General features: G+C 61.3%; 1 protein-coding gene across 3 annotated transcripts in view; it reads left to right on the top strand.

Moving 5' to 3' along the window:
* The first annotated feature begins 2,527 nt into the window (after window positions 1–2,527).
* Window positions 2,528–24,198, top strand: part of STARD8 (StAR related lipid transfer domain containing 8) — a 49,227-nt gene continuing 27,556 nt past the window's right edge. Inside the window, exons 1-2 of one of the 3 annotated variants that reach the window (XM_086756709.1) lie at window positions 2,528–2,777; window positions 7,385–7,418. In XM_086756709.1, coding sequence (XP_086612835.1) covers window positions 2,733–2,777; window positions 7,385–7,418 — 79 coding nt within the window. In that variant the 5' untranslated portion in view covers window positions 2,528–2,732. Of the gene's footprint in view, window positions 2,778–7,384; window positions 7,419–14,449; window positions 14,518–24,198 lie in introns of those variants that run through there. The other 2 variants (XM_086756714.1, XM_086756715.1) reach the window with 2 other exon arrangements.

The raw sequence follows: 24,198 nt of genomic DNA, 5'->3' as shown, positions 1-24,198 counted from the left end.
TAACACCGTGCCTGGGTGCCGCTGAGCAGCAGCTGCCACAGCAATAGCTCATGGATGGCCAGGAATAGCCGCTGGCCGCAGGCCTGCCCGGAGGCGGCATGGGATCCTCGGGGGGATGATCCGTTGTGAGAAGAGCCTGTACCCGTCCTCCAAAACACTGGCCCTGTCCCATGACTTTATGGAGACAGCGAGGCGTTTGCCGCAGTGCTGGGGCTGGCTGGTGAGCGTCCTGGCGTCCGCCCCGGCACTGGGCACTGCGGGCAGCGGGATGGGGCAGAGCTGGCGTTCACCATGGGGTGAACTTAGCACGTGCGGCGTTTTCCTTGGAATCAGCCCTGTAAGATTAACTCGAGTTTAAAATGGGCTCTCACGTGCGTCTGAAGGTGATAGTGCTACGTACATCCGTATAGAGAGCGAATGAATAGCCGCTGCGTTTGCTTTCCCTGTCTGTGTCCGTGGAGCAGGTACACTGGAAACGTTGGGAAGCGCCTAAGGCAGCGTCCTGGCGTCAGGAGCTTTGGTGTGCACAGCCCTCGGCTGCCTGGCAGCGACCCCGTCCCCAGGAGGTGTCCTTGCCCGGGACGGTATCCCGGTATGCCGAAGGAGGATCCCAGACTTAAAATTACTTGAATGCTTTTGGGATGACTGGGTAGGAAGAAGCTACACAAGCACGCAGAACCTCTGTGGTCTGTCTCCTGGGCCCCGGGAAGGAGACAGCTTGCTTCTGTTTGCACTAACTTTTTTTTTTTTTTTTCTTTTGGAGGAAGTGGGAGAAAGACTTCCCAGCGCCTGCGAGGTGCTGGGGGGGCATTTCTCTGGCAGCGCCGTTCTGCCAGGCTGGTGCGGTGCCCGTGCCGCTGCCTGGCTGCCCCCCTTTGGCAGGGACGCCCCTGGTCTTGGCAGGATGGAGCCATCTCCATCGCTCTATCGTGACCGCCTTGGGATGTTCGTTTGGCGCCTGGTGTGCGGGCTGTGCCCATGCTGCCCCCAAAGCAGAGCGCGGTGCCGAGGGCGAGCCCCTGACGGGACGGGGAGCGCAGCGGGGCAGAGCCCGGCCACGCCGTGGTCCCTCCTGTTGAAGTGGCCTGTCAAAGCTGCCTTTAACTCCTACGTGCACCCTCCTGCGGCTAAAACGCTTGCAGGGAAGGTGGCCCCGGGCAAGCGGTCCCGTAGAGGTGAGACTGCCTTCCCAGACCCAGGCCATTAAAGGAGGGGGAAAGGGGCCAGTGCACAGAGCTTAGGCTGTGCCTCCGTGTCCCCAGCCCCGCTGTGCTGGCCCAGTAACGCCGGGGACACGGCGGAGGAGCCGTGGCTGGTGCCAGGCCCGGGAGCGGTGCCAAACCCTGCTGAGGAATGAGCGAGGGAGAGATGGAAGGAGGCAGCTGGAGCTGGGCTGACGCCACCACCGTGCCCCACTGAGGCCGTGCTGATGCCGCTGGGGCAGCGCTGCGGATCGGGGGCCTGGGTGCGGGTCAGGTCTGCGGGATGCTGCGGGGGTGGCGGTGCCCAACGCCATCTTGTCCGGGTGGGTGCAGCTTCTCCAGCTCTGCTGCGTCACGGTCTTCCGCCCTCCTGCTCAGGAGCGCTGGGGCTCAGCTGCTGCACGCCGATGGCTGGGGTATCGCGCTGCAAATGGCGCCGTGTCCTGGGGCACAGCCACTGCGCTCCTGCACGCCAGCGCATGCCACCCGCCTGCCGTCCACACGCACGGCCCCGGGCTGTGCACGGGCAGGAGCGTGGGGGCTGGACACCAGCCTGGGTGGGCAGTGGACGTGCACCATGGGTGTCCAGCACGGTTCTTGCGGGAGCGTGGCACAGCCTGGGCATCACCCCGCTCAACTTGCCATTGCTTATTGTGAGATAATCGCGTGAATCACCCACCAGCTGGTGGGACTGTGCGTGCAAGAGCCCCTCCAGGCCGTGCAGGGCATGGCTTGCACAAAGCGCGTGGTGCTGCCTTTTGTTAGGGTCCTTCTGGAGAACAAACGCTGGGCTTGCATGCATGTTTGCGAAGGAAGATAAGGAGCTGTGAACAGAGTCAGAGCGCACGGCTGGGCCACCCCCGGTGACCGGGCTGCGGTTTTCCCTGTTTTCCCCCCAGCTGGGGTCACACCTGACAGCCGGCCACGCTGCGCGGTGCCCGCTGCTCTACGGTGAGGCTACCTGTCTGCCGTGCCCGCGTGAGCTGGGCCGCCCCGGTGCGTGCAGAGGGCATTGCGGCGAGGACGGCGGTGTGACCGCGCGGGTACGGCTTGTCCCTCGGAGGGGACAGCACCGGGAGCCCTCTGCGAGCGCATTGGTGAGGGCTGCTGGAGTGAAAATCTAAACCACCTGGGGTTTGGGTTTCCAACGTCCTGCATGTGCCTTTGACAGCCAAGCTGCGCTCTCCCTGCGCCGGGGGTGTTGCTTTTCCCTCGCCCCTTCCCGCTGCCTGGGAACGCAGCGCTGCGCGGCGCATTCGAGGCAGGAAGGAAAGCTTGGAGCTGTTTAAAACTCGCAGTCTTTGGGGAATTTCAATCGCCGTCCAAGCCTGTTCGCAACCAACGGAATAACGGTGCAGGGTTTGAATAGCCGCCCGCCTCCGCCTCCGCCGGCAGCAGCCTCCTCCCTCCCGCTGCTTGCAGCCCTGCGCGCCGCAGGCAGAGCCATGGGGCTGCTGCGCGGGGCTCTGCCGGGGGCTGCGGGCAGCCCCGCCGTCTAGGGGGCTGCGCCTGCCCCCCGCCCGGCCCACCATGCCCCTGCTCGATTTCTTCTGGGCTTGCTTCAAGAGAGCCAAGGTAAGGAACCCTCCGTTTCTATGCTGTCCCGCTTTCCACACCCTCCTAATTTCAGGAGAAGCCGCCGGAAGGGACGGTGGGGGAGGCTGGGGCTTGCGCGCGGTGCCCGACGTCCGCTCCGGAGGGATGCCGTGCCTGCACCCCATGCACACGTGGAAGGTTAATTTTGGGTGGGCTGCGTGCTTGCCCGCTCCCGTCAGCAACGGTACCTGTGTCCTGCAGCCGGCAGCCCCGAGGCCGGGCAGGGCTCTGCGCCCGGCTGAGCGCGGGCCGCCTGGGTGCCGCACTGGTTATTAGACCCCGGTCATCGGTGGGCTCTGTGCGCGTGCACGGGCGCTGCCGTCCCCCAGACACGGTCTGCGCGCACCAAGCTGGGTCCCGCCGCTCATGGCCGAGCTGGGCTGGGGGCACCCCGCAATCCTGGGCTCGCCTCGCTCCCGGCAGCGGGCCCGCGTCTGGCATCGCCGACCTGAAGGGATGGGGCAGCTGTGAGCAGGATGACAAAGGAGCAGTGAGACCGGAGGCCCAGGGTTTTTAATTTCCTGCAGCAGCAGCTCTCCTGGCATCTGGTGTTTTTCATTGGGGTTTAATTCCTCCTCTGCTGCCTTAATAACGCACGCCTCTCTCTGTTTGTTGTGTCAGATTTATCCTACCGCAGGCTGTGCCGTGCGGTGGTGGCTGTGCCGGGTAGATTTTGGAGGTATTCTTAGTATGGATTTTAGGAGTTTCAGCTTGGAAAAAGCAGTAAAACCCCTCTCCAGCCAGTGCAGCACACGGGCTGTGTCAGGCGAGCGGATCCGCCGCGGGGACACGGATGTGGAATGCACGCTCGTCCCCCGGGGTTTCAACGCAAAGCTTAAAATAGTTGAGTCTAAAAATGACATTTGTGAAATTCATTAATAATATTAGCTGCTGTCTTGTCCCTGCTGTCTCCAGAGAGCTTAGCACGTCCCTGTTAACCCCCCGTGAGCCGCACATTGTCATTGCCGTCATGCTCGGGGTGACAGGGAGACGGGGACCACGTCCTGCACCCCCCCCCCCGCAGAGCTGCAGCCCCCGGAGGGTCCAGCCTGGCCCGCGCTGGCTCCCCGCTGCCCACGGACAGCCAAAAGCACCCGCGGAGCGTTGGTGTCCTCGTGCCTGAGGAAGGCTCTGGCTGCCCAGCTGGGTGGTGGGGAGGAGGTGGGGAGCTGCTGGGAGCTTTGGGATGGCTCCTGCCCTCGCTGTTCCCCAGAGCCCCCGGCTCCGGGCAGCGCCTGGGTCTTCTCCCCACCCTGGACATGTGCCCCCCAACTGAGGATAATTCCCCGTCTGGTCCCTCCGGTTTGACTAATTAAGCTGATATTTGTATCTGCTTCTTGCTGAAAAAACGCCTTTGCAGTACGGCTGGAGCAGTGTGGGGATGGAGCGCGGGCAAAAGTCATTCCGGGGTCTGGAGTAAATGTGTCCCTCGGTTCTGGGGCTCTTTGTCCCCGCCACTGCCCCTGGGGACTGAGGTGTAGTGGCCAGGGACCAATGTGCAAGGGAAACACCAGGCGACTACAGGCTCCGAAAGGAATTCGGGGTGAGATAGCTGGGCTTTCCGCTGGGACAGGACGGGCTCTGCCTGAGAAGGAGCCCGGGAGAGTGAGGGTGCGAGCCCCTTGGCTCACCGGTGACCTGCCGGGGGAAAAGGAAACCTGTGTCAGCAGGGGTAAGGTGTACGGGACGCGGTGCATCCCTCGGAGCAGGGCCCGCAGTGAGGGGCAGGGGACCCTGCCTGGACGGGAGCTTGCCCGATGCTTGGAGGACGATGTTGCCGCATCTTGTGCTTCCTTGGAAGCTCAGCCCACGAGGCTCTTGCTGAGTGTGCATCACAAAGGCCCAGAACGGTGATAAGGGTCTCCTGCTGCATACCGCAGGTGCCTTCTTCCTGAGCTCAGGAGCGGCTGTGCTCTCTGCACGGCTTCCTTTGCTGGTTTTAAGCTTCCCGTTGCTCTGCTTGCAGCAACACAAGGTGTTCTGGTGGACACTTCGTGTCTCTCCTCCTCTTCCGTCGGCACGCTGCTGTAACCGTATTTCCACTTCGGTTCCTCAGCAGCCCCCCACACCAGCAAACAGGACCTGGCTGCTCCCCACCCGGGTCCCACAGGCGCCAGCTGTGGGGTGAACAGCGGAGGAATTTCTTGAAGGGGGAGCAACGTGTGGGGCTCTGTCCGTGGCATTAACGCCCTCCGGGTTAAATGAGACGGAGCTGTGGCTGGCGGAAGGTTTTGTGGGAGAAAGAAGGTGCTAGGGCCAGGAGTAGGTGCTAGGGCTGATGTTTGCAGAGCCTGTGGTAACAGCCATGACAGAGCGATCACCTCCCTCTCCAAACATCGGCTCTGATGCTCTCCAGTTGCCCGCGCGCGGCCTGAGTGGGGTTGGGGCGTCGGGGGAGCACAGAGCCCAGCAGGCAGGTCTGGGGCTGGCGCTGCCGCGAGGAGCCCGGCAGCGGGGAGGCGGTTAAGCCCCTCTCCCTCTGGGTCATCCCCAGCCCCGCTGCCCCGGCAGGAAGAGGGGTCCCGGGGGGCCCGTGGGAAAGGTCGGCTCAGCAGCCGCTGCATTCCTGCAGCGATCCCTGCCGGCACCTCTGGCCCCGCTTGACGGGGCTGCGGCTGCGCTGAGGGGCTCGCCTGCGCCCGGACAGGGGCCTGGGGAGAGTCCTGGGCCCTGCGCTCGCCTCGGGACCTGGGCAGCGCCGGGACCCCCCAGGTCCTCCATCTCCATGCAAATCTCCACCGCCTCCCGTGTGCCGGTGAGGCTCCGCTCTCCGTAAATCCCATTTCCCTCGGCTTTGTCCCCGCAGGATGATGTGATGTGATGCTGGTGGCCTGGTCCCCAGCCCGGGTGCTGTGTGCATGGAGAGGCTCGGGGAGCGAGAGCCCAGCCTGCTTTCAGCTTGGCTTTTCATTTTTTCCCCTTTCTTTACTGTTGGCTTCCCATGCCTGCAGACACCACTGTACGCTCTGCTCCCCGAGCGCCAATGCGATGACAGCCTGGCCACGTCCGCTGCCATCTGTGCAGCCCCGCGGGTACCCGGGGACGTGTTTGGGGACCCCAGCCCGGAGCCTCCCAAGGCTTCCCCAGCACATGGTCCGGGCCGGAGGGCAGGAGCTGTGCCGGGCTGGGGTCCGCCCTATGCCTTGTCCATCCAGGTGACCTGTCAGTGGACAACCGCTTTTTCCTTCCTTGTGGGAATTGCGGGGCATGCGGAGAAAGGGTGCAGGGCCCACGAGCGTGCGCGCGGGGGGCAGGAGGAACTCCAGGAGCTCTCGGTTAGGGCTTTGCTGGGCTGCGAGTCCCTGGGGCAAAATTCCCGGGTGGAGGCTCAAGGGGAAAAGGGCTCTTTCGGCAATCCACCCTGAGGCGGGGCCGGGTGTCCTGGGATCTCTCTTCCTTTGCTCCAGCTCTTTCTCACGCCGTAAGTTCAGAGGAGCCGCTGCAGCCTCCCCACGCGTGCCGGTCCCTGCCCGCTCCGTCCTGCTGCCACGGGCAGCACCCAGAGCCGCCTTCCTAAAGCAGGTGCTCCCCGTGTGAGGCTGGATTCTTCTGGAATTTGTCCCAGAAAAGCAGTTGTGCTGCACGCACCGCGAGGATGCTGCTCATCCTTGGGATACTGTGGACATGGGTGCTGGAGCGGGGGGCCTGCCCGGGAGGAGAGGGCAGCGGTGGGGCCCGGCTGCAAGGGCTGGGAGCGGTTTCTCCAGCTGCTGTCCCATGGCGGGCGCTCTCCCCAGGGATTTCTCTGGAGGGAAGGCACTGGAGCCGCTGGCTGCGGAGCAGCAGCTGCGAGGAGCCGAGGGATGCGCGCGTGAGGGACCTGAGCTGGAGACGGGACGGTGGGACGCAGCTGGGGACAGCCAAGGGCACTGGCCTGCCGGCAGGTGACCCACGGGTTTCCTGCGGCAAAGCCCTGTTTCCAGAGGGCTGTGCGGGGGCTGCAGGAGCGGGCCCGGTGCGATGCGCGATGGCGGGGCGTGGGGTGTGGGTGGCTCACGGGTGTCACCTGCAGCACCGTGGAACAGACCGCATCCTCCTGACCTCTGTTTTGATCCCTTGCTGTGGATCTTATGGCCCTTGCCTCCCCGCCTGTCCTCTCTCTGGCAGTTTTGCAGTGTCCTTTTCAAGCTGTTGGCAGAATCATGGAATCACAGACTGGTTTGGGTGGAAAGGGATTGTTAAAGCCCACCCAGTCCAACCCCCTGCCAGGAGCAGGGACATCTCCAACCAGATCAGCTTGCTCAGAGCCCCGGCCAACCTGGCCTGGAATGTTTCTGGGGATGGGGAGAAAGCCCAGTCTCTCCAGCCCTCCCTCTCTCCCCGGCTCCCTCGCCTGCCCCGGGGATGCAGAGCCCCTGGTCCCAGCTGCCGCTCCTCCTCCGATGGCTTCCAGTGGGCAGGGAGCCGGGGTGCTGGGCACGTGCTGGGCACATCCTTTGCCAGAGCTCTGCTGTCCTCAGAGCCAGAGCGCGTCCCAGGGAGGGGGCTGCAGCGGGGACCCAGCCCAAATGGAGTAGTAGGAGACCATGAATGTGCAAATCAAAGATAACAAAATGATTTCTGGTCTTTTTTCTTTCTTTTTGCAGTGTTTCACTTTGCTAGAAGACAAAAAAGATGCAGGTAAGCTGCGGCAATTTTTTGGGGCAGAAATGCCCTCGCGGCAGGGTGGGCAGGGGTTGCGAGAAGAGAACCATCCTCCGCTGGGCTTCTGGTTTCTTCTGCCAGCAGTAGGATTTTCCCCACAAACCGTTGTTTTTCAAAGGGGCAGCAAGGGCAAGCGGCGCGAGGCAGTGCCAGGCAGGGCACCCATGCCCAGCGGCACCTCCAGCAGCAACCCTGGCTGGGTGCTATGGTCAGCTTGCGGCCGCCGGCTCTCAGCAGGGACCCTGGAGCGCTCCTCTGCCCTGAGCCGGCTCCCCTGCTTTCGGCGCACAGCTCAGAACAGGTCCCTCGGACGATGGCTCTCAAACAGCAGCGAGGGTGGGAAGGAGCGGTGCCGCCCGCGCTGCCAGCCGCAGCCCCCGGCGCTGTGAATTGGGAAATGCCGCCTCGCAGGGAGCCCGCAGGATGTGCCCGGCCATCTCCGAGCAGATCCCCTAACTGGAGTGCGATAGCCTTGTTAGGATCCGTGTTTTTCATCCATGTCAGGATTAGGTAAGCTCCAAGGCCAGCCGCCTGAGAGCCCGGGAGCACAGGAAAGCTCTGGGCACAAAAGGTGCTTTGTGAGCGGAGCTCCCGAGGTGATCCTGGGTGGTCTCCCCTCCCTTTCACCAAGAGATTAGCAATGTGAATATCCAGAGTTTGTCAGAAAGGGTTAAAGAGCCCTGTGCAAGGGAAGGGGCAGGGAAGGCTCCTACGGATCACATCCATGGTTAGGATTTTGGGAGGAAGTATGTTTATAGGATTTTTCTTCGCCTTGGTTAAAACTTCCTGTAAAATCCAAGTCTCTCTTGGTAAAGGCTCAGCTACGTTCACAGCAATCCCAGCCCTCACCTTCCTGGCAGCACGTCCAGATCCCAGCCTGAGGAGCTCCGCGCTGCCGGCGGGATGCTTGGCTGCCGGCGGGATGCTCAGCCACCACAGCGCCGTGCTTGCGTAGGGGGCAGAGGGCAGGAGGAGCAGGAGCCCTCGCACATGTGAGCAGCTGTGCGGTTTTCCACCGAAGGATTTGTGACCCGTGATTCGACACACCTACTGGAGCTGTAGCGTGCTGCTCGACGTCGCAGCCGCGCGGTGCCCGATGGAGCCTGGCTGAAGCTCTCCCTTTCGTGTGAATGCCACTGGGCTCGGAGCAAGCCCGCTGCCTGCTCAGACCCTGCTCTGGGGTTTGTAAAGCCCAGAGGAGAGCCTGGTGCAGCTGCTTGCTGTCCCCTCAGCTGGCCGTCCCCAGAAAGCGCTCTGAGATATGGAAGTCACTAAAGGAAACGTTCAGATGGTGGGCTCGGGAGACGCCGTTCCTTTCCCTGATGATTTTTTCATCCCTTTGGAGTGGGGGCCAAGAGCTCTGCCCCGCGGCAGGACCCCACCCCACATGGCCCCGTGGGTCCCCTCCCGCGGGCGGCCCCAGGCTGCGTGGGGGACAGTGCCGGGCCCCCAGCCGTCCCGCTGGAGCAGTCCCGGCCGGGGCCGGGTTTCCATGGATTTCCTAACGCTCCGCTTCCTCTCTGACAATCCCTTCCCATGTATTGTTCTGGACAAAGCAGAAAGGAAAGGCTCGCACACCAGCCGTGCGCACGAGAACTGCGTCCTCCGAGCGAATTCCTGCCGACAGCAGCACTGGGCCTCTCCGAAAGCAGGCTGGGGAGCGTGCTCTGCAAATGTCATTACACAGTGGCCTCCGTCTCGCTGCCGAGGGACGGGGACTGAGCCGGCGGCTTCCCTCAGCGCAGCCAGGTGATGACGATGTCTCAAAAGTGGGCTTCTGCGGCTGGACGTGGTGAAATAATAGAGAAGCACGAGGGACTCTGCTGAACTTTTGCCCCTGCATGAAATAATAAGGTTGTATTTACCCAGCATCTGGAGCTCCGAAAATAGCCCACTAAATTTAGCTGTTGTTGATATGTTGTCACAGCTGAGTTCTTCTTCTCTCTTTACATGAAGATCTCCTGCGCTGCTTCTGCTGGTTTGCAGCCCTTCATTCCTGGCCTGGCGCGTGCCCGCACGTCTGGCACCCTGTTTTTTGGAGGAGAGGAGGTGGGAAGCAGAAAAGATGAGCCGAATGTGATTATTAGTGGGTTTGGTGCGACACGTGATGGGAGGGAGTCTGCCTCGCGCCTTCCCCTTCCCCGCCGGCCCACGGGGTCTGTCTCGGGCTCAGCTGGTGGGTCGCTGAGCTGGGTCCCACAGGCACCTCCGGTCCCTCCCGGAGCCGCACAGCCCCCGGGCAGGCAGCATCCCCGACCCAGAGCCTGACCTGGGAGCAGCAGCACCCGACCCACGCTCGGACGGGCTCTGCTGCCCTTTCGGTTGTGTTTCGTGAAGGAAGAGAGGTGTTTCTCAAACACTTTCATTTTCCTTCTGTTACAGCCTCTGTGGCCTGACTCCGTGGCTCTCTCCTGTCCCTGGGCACTGATCCCCTGCCTGGCTACCGTAAAACTCTTCTTGATCAGCTCTAAGTAGTAAAAGAGTTTAAAAAACTTCCTGAACAAGAATTTACACCCTGAAAGTCACTCTGCCAGGGCAGCTTGAGAGCAAACGAACAGTTCATGCTTCTTTCAATCAGATGTTTTCTCGGGAGCAGGGGACGGCGTCTCCTGAGGCTCGAGGCACAGGCTCCAGCGTTTCCTTTTCAGCCTCCGCAGGGAACGCTTGAGGCCATCTCTGAACGGCTGGGCTCTCTGACACGTGTTCATCCACACTGGGTTCGTCTCCCCGAGAAGGTGGGCTGGTGCCAGAGCCTCTGGGCAGAGCTCTGCGAGCTCTGCGGCTCCCTGCCCGGGGACATCGGCGCTCCTGCCGCCCTGACCCGCCCCTGAGAAACGAGCCGGCGACGTGACATGAGGAAAAAGTCTTGAAAAGAAAATCAAAACCAGCTTGGCCACACTTCAGTTTTCCCAGGCAATTATTGTGGGGAAGCTCTTTGTCAGAGGCAAGAGCCCCCTCCACCCGCAAAGTGAAGCCGCTTCTTGTCCTTGCTCCCCTTCTGCCTATAAAAATTTCTGTAACTCTGAAGCCCCGCGCCTGCCGGGTTCCCATCCCCCAGCTCAGCCCCTCCGTCCTTCTGGGGCTTTGATTTCAGGGTCTGGACGATTTTCTGTTTCCTGTAGCTAACAAAACGCAGATTCCCCCTCGGAACAGCAGGCTCCTCTTGCGAATTGGGTGATTCTCTTTGAAGGCCAGAAAGGAAGAGCCTTGGTGAGAGAGAGGGTTTTCCTCGGGCCGGCTGGGCTGCAGGGTGCTTGGGAAGCATGGGGAATGAGCGGGGAATGAGCGGGGAACGAGCGGGGAAACAGCCCCTTTGGCCACCACGCGCCCAGTGTGCCGCTGCATTTCCCCGTGGCAGCACGGGGCGATTGGGACAGAGTGGAAAGAAATTGTGGGTGAGAAAGCACGCGTGTCTGCGTCCTGTGAGGAGCCTGCATGAGGGCAAAGGGAGCGAGGGGGAAGTTCTGAGCGTGGTTACTTCCCTGAAACCAAAATGAGAAAATGCACTGAAAACTGAGAGCAAGGTTTCGCTGTGCAATGGTTGTTCGTCGGTAAGAGCTTTGACGTGTAAGCTGCACTAAAAACGCAGAGAAAGGCAACGTTTCCTGCCCCTGACATTACCCGTCTGCGCCTCTGGAGAGAGAGGGGCCGCTGTGCTGGAGCGGGGTTGGTGCTTCTCATTCCTGGAGCTGGTTGCTGCTCCTCATTGCTCGCCAACGCATTTACCTTCCAGGAGCTGGAGGCTTTATGCTCTGGTTCAGCACTGGCCACATAATCCGGATTCCTCAGATAAATTCCTGCTGTTTCTCTGAGATCCGTGGCTGCTGTTTTAACTGCCCAGAGCTCCGGGCCAGACACAGGACCCTTGTTGCACGAAATCAGCTCCCATGAATGATGCTGTTGTGCGTGTGTCTCTGAGTCTCTCTTTTCCTCCCTCTTGCCCTCCTCCCTTGGAAGCTGGGGAATTCAGTATTGGCGAAATCCTGCCTGCTGTACTCGTGCAGCTGGTGACACTGGCTCCATCTGCCATTTTGTTGGTGCCAGCTAACTTCTTTCCCCCGATTCTCCTCTCGTAAAGGACATTGAAGCCATTGCCCTCATCTCGGCTGGAGCCAGCCTGTGCACTTTGCGCTGGTGCTGACCCTGTGCCGAGATGGGCGCTGGAGCATCCCTGCGGCCCCAGACGCAGCGGGGCAGAGGCGGATGGGGCAGAGGGGGTCTCTGGGTTCTCTGCGCTGCAGAGGGGTCCTGGGGCAGGCGGAGGGGAGGAGCAGGCACCTCCTTGAGCGGGATGCCCAATGCCAAATCGGGTTTTAGATCTGGGGATTGAGAAAAGTGAAGCAGCGTTCTGCGCTGGGTGCGGGACAGAAAAATAAGTCGGGCACCCCAAGGTGGGAGAGGGCGGCAAGGGCAGGCCGGGCCCGGCTCTGACGTGGGGTTGAACCAGGATGAAGCGGGTTCACGTGAAAATTTGGCGGGCACCTCCTGTTCTCCGTCCGCGGCAGTGGAAAACTGTGAAACACGAGTAATGCTTGCATTCGCAGAGCAGGAGTCCCCTGAGCGCAGGCTGGTGAGTAAATCCACCCCAGGACACCCACTTCTGGTTTGCTCGCCTATGTGGTCAGTTTTTATTTATACACCTGAAAGAAAATTTTAACTTTATTTTTTTCCTTGTTTGTTTTGGTTGTCGGAAGAAGAGGAGCCGCTGATGGCCTCTCAGGGCGGCCCCGGATGTGTTTGCCATGGGTGCGTGGGTTTTCCCTTCGCGGTGGGTGGGCAGCTGGAGCAGAGGCGCTTTTCCCATGGATCCATGTTTTTTTTTTTTTTTTTTTTCCTTCTTTAGGTCCTTTGCTTGTTTTGAGGTTTCCAGGGTGTTTTCTTGTGGCGTGGGGTGTTGCGTGCCGTGGCCAGCAGAGGGCGCCCTTTCCGCCGCGCTGCCGTGGCGGGGGTTCACGCGTGGGGACGCGCCGGCGGTGGGACCGGCCGCTTTGGTCCTGCCCTCCTTGTCGCCTGTTTATAGCTCAGCGTCTCCGGGAGATTTCCTGCCTCTCTGCCCCCACACCCTCCCCGTTCCCGCTGTGCATGAGGAAATGAGTGGAAAATGCTCGAAATCCTCCTCCGCGGCGAGTGATTTTTCCGCTGGCTGACATCGCGCCGCTGGGCCCGCCCGGGCGCTGCTGACCGGCCGCAATGCGGGGCGAGTGGCGTGAGCTCTGCCCTGTGCCGGGAGCGGTGCTGAGTCCGTCTGCCTCTGGCCCGTCCCCAAATGCACAGCCAGAGTGAAACGTCCACCCCGGCCGACCCCTGGGGCGCTGGCTCCGTGGTCAGCACCCGGGGCTTCGCACCCATCCTCTTTTTCCAGAGGTTTTGCTCCCCTTCCATCCCTTTCTGTCACCCTGCTCTGTGGGTGTTGGTACTTTGGGGCTCGGCTGGGCTTCTGACACCCTGACCCCCTTCTGACCCCTCGCCTGCCTGCAGCTCTGTAGTGGGGTGCTCGCTGCCTCCGTCACTCCTTGTTTTAGCGACTTTCCCCACGGGATCGCCCACCCTGCCCACCCCCCGGTCCCTGCCTGGCGAGAGGCTCCCTCCCACAAAGCTGTAGGAAGAGTTCGAGTCAACAACGGCCCCATTGAGGCCGGTGCTGAGCCCCGTGGCTCCGGAGGCCAGGGCCGCGGCGTGCGGATGACGTGCTGGGCTGGGGGGGCAGAGGCAGTCGGGGGGGTTGGTGGGAGGAGGGTCAGGAGCTTGGGGCTGGGGAAGGAAGGAAGGCGATGTGTATCAAAAGCCTCTCAGACTATGAAAGAAATGGAAAAAATGTTTTTTTTTTTTAATTTTTCCCCTGATCCTTCTTGGGCAACCGTCCAACCCCCACCAGTGATTTTGAGAGAAAAGCGGGTTTGGGGCAGCCCTACGACGTACCCGTCAAGCCTCCTGCCCAGTGTTTCACTGTCTGCACCTCCCCTCTGCTTCTCCTACGCCCAGGCTGGTGCTCCCCAGCCTCTAGCCCTTTCAGCTCCCCTTTCGCACGAATTCCTCCTTCGAGCCCACCTTAAACACTGTTTTTTCCTCATAGCCCCTCTATTCCGGATCCTATCCCCCATTTTCTTCGTTACCTTCTCGCCCATCGTCCACGGCTGCTCCCACCACACACGACATGGGTCTGGGATGCAGAACCCACTCGTGAGCCGTGGGGAGGATCTGCCGCACCCTGCGCTGTCGGAGCAGCAGCTACCGAGCAAAAAAAATCCCCTGCAGCGCGAGGGGGATTTTTGGAACACCGGTCCTGCGGGAGCAGCTTCTCGGTGCATTGCTGCTGCCCGCACCCCTGCTGGGTTTGGGGGGAACTGTCCTGGGGCTTGTCTTTTGGGGAGTAGCCTGCGGGCTCCTTGCGAGAGGCTGCTGGGTGTCCACGTCCCTGTCCCCGTCCCTGTCCCCGTCCCCGTCCCTGTCCCGCCAGCCCCCAGCCTGATGCTCAGGGGAAGCCGGACCGGTGCGGGCTCTGCGGCCGCCGCTGCGGCTCTGGAAGCGGAGAGAGCGGGGGGGGGACGGGACCGGAGCCGGGCCGGGCTGGGTTCCGGGGGTGCGGCGGCAGCCCCCTCCCCGGCCCGCAGGGGTCCCCGATTTGCCTCGCCCGGGCGCGGCGTCGGGGCCGTCAGCCCGCGGCTTGGACTCCTCCCGGCTCCGGAGCGGGGGGGCAGCGCGGGCGGGGCCGGGCCCGGTTGGGCGGGCGGCGGGCGGGGCCCGGGGGCGGTGCTGGGCGGGCGGGGCCCCGCGCCTCAGCCCCGCACCTGCCGGGGCCGCGCCCGCACCCACAGCGGCCGGAGCCGCGGCGGGCACCGGCCCAGCCCCAACCCCAACCCCAACCCCAACCCCAACCCTAACCCTAACCGCGGCGGGGTGGGGGCCGAGGGGTCCTCCACCCTCCCTACCCCTCCTCCTCCTCCTCCTCCTCCTCCTCCTCCTCCTCCTCCTCCTCCTTCTCCTCCTCCTCCTCCTCCTCCCCTCCCCGCTGGCCGGGATTTGGCAGCTCCCCGCGGGAAGCGCGGTTTTGACGGAGTCGCAGCGGAGCCCGAAGGTAAATGAGAGACCTGCGGGCCCCGGGGTGCGTGGGTGCGGGTATCTGTGTGCACTGGGGGTGAGGGGAGCAGAGGGGCCGCATTTTGGAAGGCAGCGTGCGGGTACCACTCAGGGGACGGTTTGCTGCCAGCGGTGGGGTGATGCTGCCGGGTGAGCTGTGCTGCCCGGTGTGCCCACGGACACGGTGCCTGCGCTGCACAGCCGGGCAGGGGGAGAAGCTCGGAGCTTTCCTGGCGTGACAGAGCTCCGTCGGTGCCGGCCGAGACCCAGCAGCGGCAGCTGCCACCATCGCAGTTGCGGGGTTCTGCGCGCCAGGCTGCCGGGCTCCTTCTGCGGGCTACCCGGCCGCTGCCCACAGAGCCCTCGCTCGGCTAACGGAGGGTGCGAACGGGCCGGCCGCGGGCTTTGGGCTGCCCGGACGCTTCGCCTCTCCTCTGGCTGGGATTGCTGACGATTGAAGCGGTGGCTGGAAAAGCAGAGATTTGCCAGCTGATCCAGAGAGCTAGTGAGTTCATGGAAAACCGGCGTTGACGTCAGGAGGCTTCAGATCAGGTCCTTGCGCTGTAGCGGTGGAGCTGGGCTCCGCGTTCTGGCTCTCGGAGCCGTGGGCATGTGCTCCCAGTGGATTGTCTCTTTTGGAGACCTTTGTCTTCAGTGGAAACGGATGGGTTTGCCCTGCGCACGTAGTTTGTCACATTGTGAACAAGCAGCCATCGATCAGAGCGTGCTGCCAAGGTGAGCGCCTGTTTTTTCAGGGGCTGTTTGGTCGTGGCCACCTTAAACACCAGCCCTTGGCGGGTTTGGTTTTGTGGTTTGTGTTTTGGCACGGCTCCCTGGTGCAGAGGGCAGAGGAGCCCCTTTTAGAGACCCCCGTGCAGTCGCAGGGTGTCAGAGCAGGGATCGTGCTGTTATTGGCAGAAGTGTGCATTCTTTTCCATGTGCATACTTGAATTCTTATCAATGAATGTGCTTTTTTTTCTGTTTACATTTTAACTGAAACAGTTGAGAGAGGAAGCAGCGCTGCTGGAGCAGGCGGAGCAGCCCCTCGCTGCTCTCCCCACGCGTCCGCTCCTCGCTGTCAGCGGGGCAGGGGCACAGCTCAGCTCAAACCCTGTCAGCCTCTCTCCCTTCTCGTAGGGAAAAAATTAGCTCCCACCTTCATGCCAAAAGCTCGTCAGTAATTTCCTTATGTGCAGAGCAGGTATCGAACCCGGCTTCCAGGGAAGTGATCACGTTCACTTCGAGTACGTGCGCTTCCTCTGAGAAATACTGTTCTAATAAAAGACCAACTGAATAAATCCAGTCGTGCTTCTGTTGAGCATTCCTTGTCTGCGTTGCCTCAGATGTCCAAACCTGGGCCTGTGCACGGGACGGGCTGCCAGCAATTTATAGTTTTGTGAGAGAACACAGTATGGTTACGCCTAAGGGCGCTTCAGTACTTCCCCTTGGTGTTCGTGCTAATTTCAAAAAGATTTGAAGGTTCTCTGAGTCAGTTGGAGTCGAGTAGGGGAAAGAAAGGTTGCCCTTTCCCTGAGGGTGCAGCAGGGCTTGCTGCGTGACTCTGCAGCCGAGGAACACGCCGGCCGGCACCCAGCCCCGCGGGCTCTGCGGCGGCGCTGGGGCGGGATGCCTGGCCCCTCTGTGCCGCAGCAGAGCCCGGGGAACGGGGTAAATCCTCGCCCGGTAGCGGGGAGAACCCGGTCTGCTTCCTGAAACCGCTCGTTCCTTGAGGAGCCCGAGGTGGTTTGCCTGTTGCGAGGGTTTGCAGACTTGCACTTGCACTTGGCATGCTTCGGGAAGGGCTTTTGCGATCAGAGTACGTGGGAGTTTAATCCTCCGCATACAGGCAGCGTGCCGGCAGCACGGCTGCGGAGGCAGGAAATGCTTCCTGGCGTGGTCACCGCGCCCCGGCGGCGTGGGGAGCTGGGGAGGGTCCTGTGGGACCCCTGCCCGCGCCAGGGCTCATCTCCCCGGCCTGGTGGCACCGTTATCTCCTTCCACCGGCGCCAGCCTGGTAACAGAGACGTTGCTCCATCCCTCTGCCTGCCACATCTGTCTTGCCAGGCCTCCCATCCCACGCTGTGCCCGTGCCGGTCCCGCGGCAGCAGTGGCGCTGCGAGGCGAGGGCACCCACCGGAGTGGCAGCGCCGAACGCCGTGGGTGCTGTTGGCTCTGCCCCGGGGTGAGCTGAGGTGGGAGCTGAGGCACGGCTGGCGGCGGGGCCGTCTCCGAGGGAGCTCTGTCTTCTCGTTTCTCAACTTCCCTTCATCCAGACGCTCTTCCAGCCCTGCTGCGAAGTGCGAGGGAGGCGCTCGGTTGGATGTAGCACTGGAAGAAAGGCCGTGCTGCAAGGGTCCGTTAACCTTTGTGCCGAGCTCCCGCGCGCTCCGGAGAGGACCAGCAGCGGCGGCCGCAGTGCGCGGCCGCATTCCAGCAAGGCCGGGGGTCTCCCGCCTGGTTAATGATTGAGCCACAATAACCCTTCTTGTGCGAGCCTTTCGGAAAGTCACCTCCGGATAATCATATTAACTTTTCCAGGCTGCCGGGGTTGGGCGCGGAAATTTAAAGAGACAGGGTCATTTCCTACATTTCCAGCATGAAATTCGTTTTTAGGTGCAGGAGGTGACGGCTTGCGGGTTTTCATTGTCTGTTTGCTTTCTGATTAATTGGACGTGTTATTTGCACGGCTCTGCACAAAGGGCTATCGAGGTGCCGAGCCGTGCTGGCCTCGCGTGCCCCGCTCCCTGCTCGTCTCTCCCCTGCCCCATGCCCCCCCGGGGGTCACCATGGATGCCAGTCCCGAGCCCGTGGGATGCAGCTCCTGTGGGGTCCTGGGGTGTGCAGCCCCCGTCCACAGTTCCTCGACTGTCTCGCCAGCCTGCGGCTCTGCCCTCCGCCGCTCAGTTAATGATCGACAGGGTCCCCGCGCCACGTGAGCACGCTCGCCCAGCGCACGGCGGCCAGCTGTTTGTCGAGCGCGTCGAGGGATGCCTTATCGGAAAAGGGCACTTCTCACCCGGTGCCAGTCACAGGCTGAGCAGACGTTAACGGCTGGCCCTGGGAACGGGCATTCACAGCCGCAGCAGCCTGGGGGACCGTCCCAGGGGGGCTCGGCTGTTTCGTGCCCCGCAGCGGGAGCTCGGGGCTGTCTCCGGGATGGACATCACTTCGGCTTCAGGGCCGCTGACCCGCGTGTGGGGCGAGCGTGGGGGCGGCTCGTGCTTGCGCGGGGCACAGGCGATCGGTGCTGCCGTTGAAGGGAAGCGGCTGCGCTGTGGGGAGCTGTGTGCGCAGGCGTGTGTGCGTGGCAGCGGGAGAGACTGCGCTGCCCTAGCACAATTTATTTGCAGAGATCCATGGTGGGGTTCTGTTCTCCCTCTCTTTCCCCCCACCCCCCGCGAATTTTACAGGAACATTCTCGCTGCTGCCAAGGGCACAAGTTCAGCTGCTGAATGCCCTTTTGTCTGGCGCAGCGCAGAGGAGTCGCGCTCTCTCCCCATTTCTTCTAGGAACGGCAACAAAACCCTTCCGCCGCACCCCTGGGCAAAAGGCTGGGCTGGGGGGCAGCGGGCCAGGCTGGGCAGGGAGGGGAGCGGTTCTGGGGCTGGCTGGGGCTGGGGGTTGATTCCCTCTGCTGCTGTCAGTGAACCTGGAAGCGGCGAGGGGCAGCGGCAGCAGCAGTGTCACGAGGCTGCGGGACAGTGACGCTCAGCAGTGACTCAGAGCGCACTTGACCTCCTGTCGTCAGCGTCGTTGGGCAAGAGCTGGGGCTGGCGTTTCGGCTTCGTTTTCCCAGGCAGAGGATTGCCCCGTGGCTGCTGTACGCCCTCCTGAGCAAACCTCTCCAGTGAGAGCCACCAGCATGGGACTCCCGGGCGTGGGTGTGCACTGGCCTTATGGCTGGGGCTGGGCACGAGCGCTGTCGGTGTGACTTCTCCTGGGATGGAGTCCTGGGAGCTGTGGTGGTGTCCCGGGAGCAGCAAGAATTTAGGAAGCAGTGGTTCTCCTTCAGCTACAAGTAATGGACTTCCAAAAAAAGGAAAAAAAAAAAAAGTTTGGAGGACTCGGGTGCACCTGGGATTACGTCTATGAGAGGAGAGGTTGTCGGTCCCTGTTGTGCGCCGAATTCCCTGTTCCCCTGCCCGGGTCCCCTCGGCTCCTGCCCGTTCCCCTCCGACCCAGGGACGCCTTCCCCGCGGATGGAGGCTGAGCGTTGCCGATGGGCCACCGCAAACCAGCGCCTCCTCTGCTGCGGTTTGTCCCCTCCCTTCTGTTTCCTTCAGCACCCTTCCGCCTGTCTCCAAATCTTTTCATCTTCCGTTACAAGTGTTTCTGATCCTGATCTTTTGTTGCTTGTTTGGAGCAGGAAATGTTTCTGGCCGGACAGTTACACGGCCTCATTACCTTGCGGTGCCTAAATCTTCTCTGGGGGTCGCAGAGGAAGGTACCTGCGCCTCTGCTCTTCGTCTTCCCGGGGCCTCGTCCCGTCCAGAGGATGGATGGACGCGTGCTGTGTTGTGGCCGTCCTGTTACACGGCTGGTAGCGTGGCAAGCGGGCTGCAGAAACCCAGCTGAAGTCCAAATAAATGATTTACAAGTGCTGCTGTAGGATGCTGCAGCGTTTCTTCCGTGGGTACTCGCACCGCCTGACGGGAGTTGCTGTCCCACGGCACCTAAGCGCGGCACAGTCATGGCCGGCGGGGCTGCCTGCCGTCGAGATGCCGGAGCTGCGCAGCTGAGGTGCCGGGGGACACGAGGCCATGGGGGTAGGGATGGGGCAGCAGCGCCAGCATCCCAAATCCCCTGGGCCACCTGCTCAGGCGGGGCAGCGAGGGCTGTTGGCCGACACCGCGGATCCCCATTCCCGAAGGCTGACTCCCTGGCTGCCCTGTTGCCGCCGGCAGCAGTGACAAGCGCACGCCGCGGTTTTGCTGTGAAGACTGTTTCGTTTCAGAGACGCTTCCGTTGTCCCAGTGAAAAGTACACCAGCGCAGCGGCAGCGCTCCGGGCTCCCCCGGCTCGGCCGGCCGGGGCTGTGCTCCCGGCACATTCCTCTCTGCGCTTCGTGCTGCTGCAGGCTTCAGCTGCCGGGGATGCCCATCCCGAAAATGGGACGTCAGCTGCGCCTGCTGCTGGATTTGCTGTTCCTGAGCACCTTCCGCCCGGGTGTCTCCAGGGACTTTATGTGCCCAAGTGCTTGTTTGATCAGTGGACAACGCTTGCACAGCCCGTCTCAGCAGAGCCGGAGGAACAGCCCTGCTCTGCTCTCTTGGACCTTGCTTGGCTGTTGCGGAAGCATGGAAGCATCCTTCTGCTGTGGATGTCTCCGAGGCGCTTGCCGCTGCTCTCCAGGAGAACTGCCAGGGTCTCCTGCGGGGATCAGGGCTGCTCACGCTGGGTGCCTCAGTACGTGAGGCAAAAAATCACAGACTGAGCAGAAACCGCCTCTCTTCTCGGGAGGCAGGCGCGATCTCCTGCTGAACTTGTGCTCCGGACGGACGCTTGCTTCCCAGCCAAGGGGAAGCTGGGCCCGCTGCTTTCCTTTCCCACGCCCAGGGCCTGCACACACCTCTGCGGCATGGCTTTTCCAGCACTGCTGCTGTTTGGAAAAAAAAAAAAAAAAAAAGAAAAGAGCAAGCAACAAGTATTTTAGGCATTTTGCAGGAGCAGCTGAATTGTATCAAACTACTTCGTGCATTGGAGACTTAAAGCCCTGAGTATACATTTTTTAAGGGGCACGTTTAGGGAGGCATCACGGTCCGGGGACAAGGGAAGCGCTTTGCGAATGCGGGGAGCGGGGCTGTGCTCTTGGCTTTGCTCCTGACCCTGCTTCAGCAGAGGCTTTGCCCCAGCTTTCTCCTCTGTAGAAGGGGGATAACGGAGAGCTGCCTTCTCTGCGAACGCTTTGTGACCTGAGAACGCAGGGGGATGCTAGCGAACCCTGATTGCTGCTGCCCCATCGCTGTTCCTCTCCAGCGGCCGCGGCAGTACCCGTGCCCTGCAGTCGGAATGCTTGCCCGCGGTGCCCGGTGCTCCGTCCACTGCGGTGCAGCCGTGGGTCCCCGGGAGGGACCGGGGAGGGCGAGATCCCTTCTCCCTGAGGGGGCTGCTTCCATTGGAGCCTCCCTGACCAGCTGTTCTGGGACAGCTGCAGCTCTGTGTCCTGCGTCTCCTGGCCTTCTCCTCTTTTTTCTTTCTTGTGCTCCGTGCAGGGACGTTGGTATGAAAGCAGCGTTTGTGGTTCCTAAGCCTCCACCCGTCGCTTTGCCCCCCAGCCCGGCTGGGGCAGCTGCAGCGCAGTGCCTGCAGAAGGCAGGGGCTGCTGGGTGGGGGGCTGGCGTTGCGGGGGTCTGGGGGCTGGCGCAGGACACGCCGCCTTCCTCTTCCCGTTGCTGCTTCCATTTGTGGTCAGGTGATGGTGCAGGGACACAGGGACCTCTGGCAGGAGGCTCCTCTTGCACGGGCACCCCGAAACACCCTGGAGGTCTGAGGTGCGTGGGTGAGTGAGTGTCAGCAGGGAACGAAAGGGTTAAAGCTGCTTTGTAGTGTGATTTTAGAAAAAAAAAAAAAAAAAAAAAAAAAGCCATTTCCTTCATGTCCAGAGACAGTTTATTTTCTGGGCATTCTTCGGGGCTCAGGGAGGTGCCTTTTCTTTAAGGCATTTCCTGTAAGCAAGTTTATATTTGGACTGGGGAGGGTGGGGAGAGGAGGTGGGTGCTGGGGAGGGGTCCGGCGGCCAAGGCAGTGACCTCAGCTTTTGGCTCCGTGTCCCGGATTGTTCCAGGTGGCAGCTGCAGGAGCAGTGGTGGCGGGACCCATCAGCTGTCGGAGCGGCGTCCCGGGGGGCCCGTGTGTCCCGGTCCCTGTGGGGCTCAGCTGGTGTGCACGGGGCATCAGGGAACCAAAGCGCCCGCGTGCACTGGTGGGTCGGAGCGAACAGGAGCAGCCAGCCCTGGTTTACGTTAAAGCCTCAGTATTTAAAACCAGGAACAAAGTCCCATTACCAAGCCCTGCCTTTGCGCTCCCCGCCTTGCTCTTGAGGCTGGTTTGCCCCCTCGGCGCGTTTTGGAGCCGGGGGCCAGTGTCCAGAGCAGGTGGCTGGGCGGGTGCACAGTATTCCTCTGCAAAATGGAGTTACCGTGCCGGGGGTTATCTGCTCTGGGCCTCCCTCATGGATGCTGTGCTGTGCCGTGCCATGCCGGCCACTCTGCCGCGGCTGAACCATGGGTGATCTACCCAGCGCGGGCTGGCTGCTCGGGCAGGAGCGCCGGTGGGAATTCCCATTGTGCTGGGTCCCAGAGCAGCTGCCTGGGGCTGGGAGCTGAGGGGCTGCTGTGGTTGTCTTCTTCTTGTCGCTTCTCCCTGCTAAGGCACCGCTAAGTCCTCCTCTAATATCCGTAGGGTTTCTAGGGTGGCGCCAGGGATTTATGGAGCGGGCAAGTTTATCTTCGCCAGATCACCAGAAAACAGCTGGCTGTCTGTGCCCAAGTGGTCAGTGCTAAGAAAAGGTGAGCTGTCATCCCCTTCAAGACCGTCTCCTCCATCACCGTTAAGATGATGAAGATCAGTCCGCTGGACCCCAAATTCTGAGGCTCCCGGTTGACCACCTCTAATTCTGTTCCCTCCCCCTTGATGGCTTTGATTTCCACTAAAAACAAAACAAACACACAAGCAGGCACAGTAATATAGAAGATCATCAAAATTTATTGTGCTCCTGATGTCTGTCGCGCAGAGTTAACTCTTTTCCCATTGATATCCGATCAGACCTTTATTCTTGTGCGGGTCCTCGGAGCCCCCTGTCCCGGGGCGCAGTGGGCTGGGCTCACCTCCCTGGCAGCGCCGGGTTCAAGCAATTCTCCCATTGTTCCCCATGCCAAGTTTCTTCTCCCCCATTTTGTTTTCTTTTTATTACTGTGATTTCCTAACATCGGAAGAGGCGAGTTATGAAACTGGAGTTATCCAAACACGTCTTGTTTGAAGATAGCGTTTCATCCAGCAGATGCAGCTTCCTGCGCTGTAAATGGTTTGCATTGTTTCGTGCTGGCTCCTGGCCCCGTCTCGGCCGGGGCCACGGTAGCATCACTCAGCTCTGGCAACCCGAGGAGTGGTGGTCCCAGCTCTGAAATGCTGCTGGCTACGAGGCGGCGTGAAAAGGCTGAACTGGGAACACTGGTATTCTGTTGATATCCTCCCAAAACACTGGGGGGCTGCTGGGAGGCTGCCCCTTCGCAGGGGTTAAGAAGGCAGCGTGGCTGCTGTGGGGTGCTGCCTCGCTGGGCTGTGCTCCGGCAAGGGGTGCTCAGCTTTTCCAGGACATGCCCACTTTTCCAACAAGACCCTGCCCGGCCGGGCCAGCTGGTGCCACTTCTGCATGAGCACAGCCCAAGCCAAGACGCTCCACGTGTCCACCTCGCTGATACTTGCTCGTGGGACCCTGGGTGTTTGACCCATGAGGCCCGTGACCAGGTGCCCGCTGTTGAACTGGAGACGAGACGTAGCGCAGAGAGCCGTTACGAGGTATGGCACTGCCATCAGCACCCTCTTCTGAATTTGGGTGGCAAAGCAGGATGGTCCTGTGCTGGGCCACGGACAACAATAGCCGCTGGTCTAACGGTTGACATCCAGGTTGCTGAAGAGGAAGGAAGGGAAGAGAGGGTAAACAAAATCCATTGGTGCTGGTTGGAGTGGTGAGGATTATTCCCAGCACAAAAGGAGCTGCCTGGTTTTTAAATCTGTTGTAGGTACCTCAGAGAGAGAGGGTTTGGAGAAGTGCCAGTTGGTTTTGTTTAAAGAGGTTTTGTTGTTACCGGGAATCGGAGACCTGAGGCTGTGTTTGCTGGAAAGGCACCGAGCCTGCAATCGAGTTACCTGCCGTAGCGAGCGGCAGGAGGAAAAGCCCTCAGAAGTGCCCGCCGCGTCGTGTTTGCTCAGCGTGTCCTGGTCGTCCGGCAGAACTGCTTCGAACGGGCAGTGTGGGTGATGCCAAACCCTTCCCAGCTTCTGAGTGAAGAGGATTTGGCTTGGGCCGTGTTTGTGCCCTGGCCTCTTCTCCCCTTGGGTTTTGCATCTGTTAAGTTTCTCCAGCTAAAATCCCTGCGGAGCGCTCCGGGTCAGATTTGTAGCCATGCAGGCGCTCGCACCAACACCGACTCTGTTTGGTGACCAGGAAAATGTCAGTGGGCCGTTAGCTCTGGGTTTAAATGTTTGATCCAGAAAGCAAAAAGCATGACCTAATTTTCTCACAGGATGGTTAAATAGGAAATGTGACTGAAGAAAACAGTGATCTGCCTCTTGAGCGGCTGTTACAGATGTGCCAGATGTATTTACTGGTAGAACTGGAGGCTGGTCTGTCTTCTCATGGCTGCCCGCTGGCAGTGGTGGTGGAATCTGTTGGGTTTATTCTCTGAAGTACGCTTTTCGTTCCTCTTTTTAGCCAAGATGCGGGCTGTGGTCCCCGGAGCGAGGACACGTTCCTTGCCATCCTTCCCAGTTTAGACTCCCTGGCTGTGGCTGGCGCGGTGGCACGTGCTGGGCGGCTGAGGTGTCTCAGGGGGGCACCGCGCCGCAGAGGTGAAGCTGGGCAGTCCCTGGGGGTCCCCTTGCAGCCAGAGGGCTTGGGTGAGGATGCGTTCCTGTCTGGTGCAGGTTCACAGAGATGGGTGAGGTGCCCACGGCATTC

Source organism: Chlamydotis macqueenii, chromosome 11 (assembly GCF_036417535.1).
Source record: "Chlamydotis macqueenii isolate bChlMac1 chromosome 11, bChlMac1.mat, whole genome shotgun sequence".
In the NCBI taxonomy this organism is placed as follows: domain Eukaryota; kingdom Metazoa; phylum Chordata; class Aves; order Otidiformes; family Otididae; genus Chlamydotis; species Chlamydotis macqueenii.
This window is presented reverse-complemented; position numbering and strand designations above follow the sequence as displayed.